Raw genomic sequence first — 3,718 nt, forward strand, 5'->3', positions numbered from 1 at the left:
TTAAATTTTTACAAAATCACCTATAAAATCAAAAATATTAATTTGTAAATAATTCGTATTACTGGAGTTCTCTCCTGTTTGAGTTAATTTGAAAGATACAAAATATTCATTTGTTTGAAGTGGAAATTCTTTGATTTCTCCTCTATTAAATTCATAATATTTATCACTGTTTAATACAATTGTTGTTCCATCTTCTTTGATTCCTTCTAACTTCCATCTCCTCAAAAAATGAGAATCATTTTCTACAACTGTTGATTGCAAGATATAAAACATCGGTTTTAATTTATATCCTTTGAGATCAGCTTTTATCCATGAATTTGTATAACTTTGTGTATGGAAATTAACATCATTTCGATAAGAATTAATATTTGATAAACTACCATCCCTAATTGTTGAAGCTGATAATTCCATTTTAATTACTTCTGATGCCTTTACAAAGTCATAAAAATTCATATAATTATTTGATATAGTGATTTTGGTTTCAGTAAAAGGTTTTTCGAATGATAAAATAGATTGATTTGAGATTTCAAACTTTTCTCTTAGATATGAATGATAATTCTTTATTGTTTCATTATATATAGTAAGAAGAACTGATTCAAATGAACGCTCAATAGAAAAGTTATAAATCTGGTCTAAAATTTCACTAGAACAAAAGGATAATTTGATATATCTAAATAAATCAAATAATGCGTTGTTCATCTTGCAGATCTCTAAAAGTAATAAGGCTAACTTATCTTCATTAATGATCTTTAACTGTTTCGAGCTAAGGATTTTTTCACAAAATTCATAACCATTTTTTGCGAAATTTTCAATGATATCATTGTCAGAAAAGCAATATAAGTGTGATGAAATGAATTCAATGCACTCTTTTTCTGTTGAAGTGTCATTTTCCAAAACCGAAATTTGATATTTCTGAAATACATTTTCTTTTGTAATATATTTGTCTAATTTAATATATTCAATATATATTTGGATCAAAATTTGGTTCCCAAAATGTTTTCCGATTTCAAAAATATCGTGATAATGATCTTCATCTTCTGGAAATTCAAGTTTTCCTGTTTCAAGAAACTTTGAAAGTATGTCAATTGAATCTAAACATTTTATATTAAGGTCTGTTTTATAAGAAGTCAATATTTTATCCTTAATGCATTTATCTCTGATTAAATCTGAAAAACAAACAGCCGAAGACTTCATCGTTCTGATTTTTTGACCATTAATTATAAGATTTAATAGTCCACATTCTGTAAGAATACCAACACGTGTTAATTCATGGCAAAATTTTGGAAATTGAACCATAAAAATGAAGTGAAAAAAAAAATCCAACCTTTGAGAAATACTGATTTGGAAAATTATATTAACAAAAATATTGGATGTTCAGTGACTTGTATAAGATTCCTTTTGAATTACAAAATGAAGAAATTTTAATAAAAAACGTTTCAAATTCAAAGTTAAAAGGGTCGTTAAAGAAACTACAATATAATATATTCAACCAAATGAATTGAAAGACTATAAATATTCGGACTTGAAAGAATTTCAATGTGTTCTCAAAATTGATATGGGGGTGGGCATGATAAAAATAATCATGATTTATGAGAAATAAATTACATAAAAATATTAGTTGAGGCGAGTTTTGTTGTAAACAGAAATTCATCAAAAGTGACACCTCAGAAAAGCTAAAATATTGAATTTTTGGAACTTTTGATAGAGCACGTTTTTAAATATTAATTAAAGTAAATGTATATTTTGTAAAGATTCTTTTTAATAAAAAAATAAAATTTTGAAGAAGAACACAAAATCTTCTGAAAAATAATATCACATAAACTCATATTATTTTCTAATATATAACTATTTTATATAAAAATCAAATTCAATGATCTTAAAAGCGAAGGATAAACCTCAAAATTTACGAATATGATGAGTGGGAATATAATGCTTATCTATCATAAAACCATATGAAATATCAATTTTTGCTTTACGCCTAATTTTTGACGACAATTAGCAAAAAATGTTAAATGTTAACACTCAGTCCATTTGAATATGAAAAATAAAATTGACTTTGATTAAATGTTTTTATTTATCATGCAATTCTTCTTGCGACCAAAGATTTGAATAAAAGTTCAAAAAATAAGATAGCTTAAAAATAATATACGGTAGTGTTTACTAATAGATGAATAGTATATAAATTCTATTAAAATGGATTTGATCCAAAAAAATATAAAAAAAATAATTGTTATAATTTAAATGAAGAAGTAATTTAAAACGATTTTATTTATGATCAAATTTTATACCCTATATTTCCAACTCTTGGAAAATTTTCATGACCCCCTACCAGGGTCCTAAAATGGGTATTTTCCTCACACAGACACCGTGGTTTTTTGAGCCGGGAAATAAATAGCGCAGACAGTTTCTACATATAGAGACATGCTTATACCTAGAGTTTGACGGGAATCTAAAGTAATTTTTTTCTGCATCGCGAAATCTAATGCAATCTCAAAATCATGAAGAAACTGCGAATCGGAGCGCAATTTTTTAATATGTTAATATATAAAGGTACCCCTACTACTGCAAATGCTTCAAATGAAAATCTAAGAAATCAGATTAATTTGATCACATTAGTATAGTATTGGTCAAACCAAAAACTCATATGTTGATATATAGCCTATGGATATTCATATTATCTACTTTTCATTGAATTACATAAGATTTAATAATCTCATAAATATTCTTTTTAATTTTCCGAATTCCGTGTGCATTTAGATTGCCCATACCTGTATATAATAATTCTAGAATGGTTTGGTTAGATATTAAGTTTTTTAGATTAATATTTTAACATTTTGATAAAACAAGCATTTGTTCCATTTTAGAATCGCCATTGAACTCTGGTTTGACTAACATGATGTTGTATGATCAAATAAATTCTAACTTCATGAGATAAATTTTGAAATTAGAAAATGCGATATCTGACTCAAATATTTATATGAACACATTTAACATTCAATGATAAACTAAAGTACTATACAGCAGATTCGATTTGGCTTATATTTTATATAATCAACTAATAATCCTATAAAATTGTGCTATTCACGTTGCTCAAAGATGTATTGAACATTCACTACTTGTGTATTGATAAAATTAGATATAGATTCTAATGTAAATCGATATTTTGAAAATTCATATATATTTTGTCTTGGTTTGGCATTTGATCGTGTTGAAACCGGAATTGCAATATATATCATCTAAATATATAACTATCAAAATATGAGCTATAGATTTTTAAATTATTCTCCTGAATATGAGTGACTAACATAATTATATTGAATTGAGTAGTAAGAATCATAAATATTAGAATCTGACGATAATTTATTATAACTGTATAAAGGAACAAGACTATAAATGATGATGAAAATAAAGATTAAATTTAAATCTGAAAATTTGAAAACATTAAGTGTATTGTGCACTCTTGTCGGTCACAATGTCTCATTCCGGGAGACATTGTCACTGCATGTCTCCCAGAATGATATCAAGTTCCCCATTCATAACTTGAATGCGAAACTTTGACCGACAAGAGTGTATTGTGCACTCTTGTCGGTCACAGTGTCTCATTCCGGGAGACATTGCCTCTGAATGTCTCCCAGAATGAGACAATCTTCTGCAATCAGAATGTGATTGCAAAACTTTGACCGACAGGAGTGTATTGTGCACTCTTGTCGGTCACAAT

The 3,718-nt window shown here is 26.9% G+C and overlaps 1 protein-coding gene across 1 annotated transcript, besides 2 other annotated features; it reads right to left on the minus strand.

Annotated features, from left to right (window-relative positions):
* On the minus strand, positions 1 to 1,279 carry TVAGG3_0054400 (spectrin binding; the record flags this gene model as incomplete). Its single annotated transcript, XM_001306817.2, has 1 exon — positions 1 to 1,194. One exon carries the CDS (start codon positions 1,192 to 1,194, stop codon positions 1 to 3), a length of 1,194 nt encoding a protein of 397 aa, XP_001306818.1.
* Positions 1,280 to 1,631: 352 nt separating this feature from the next.
* Positions 1,632 to 1,669: a mobile genetic element.
* Positions 1,632 to 1,669: a terminal%2Cinverted (terminal inverted repeat of Banshee-A3 transposon ID:TVAGG3_0054410).
* Positions 1,670 to 3,718: the final 2,049 nt, after the last annotated feature.

The sequence above is a fragment of the Trichomonas vaginalis genome, chromosome IV (assembly GCF_026262505.1).
Source record: "Trichomonas vaginalis G3 chromosome IV, whole genome shotgun sequence".
In the NCBI taxonomy this organism is placed as follows: domain Eukaryota; phylum Parabasalia; order Trichomonadida; family Trichomonadidae; genus Trichomonas; species Trichomonas vaginalis.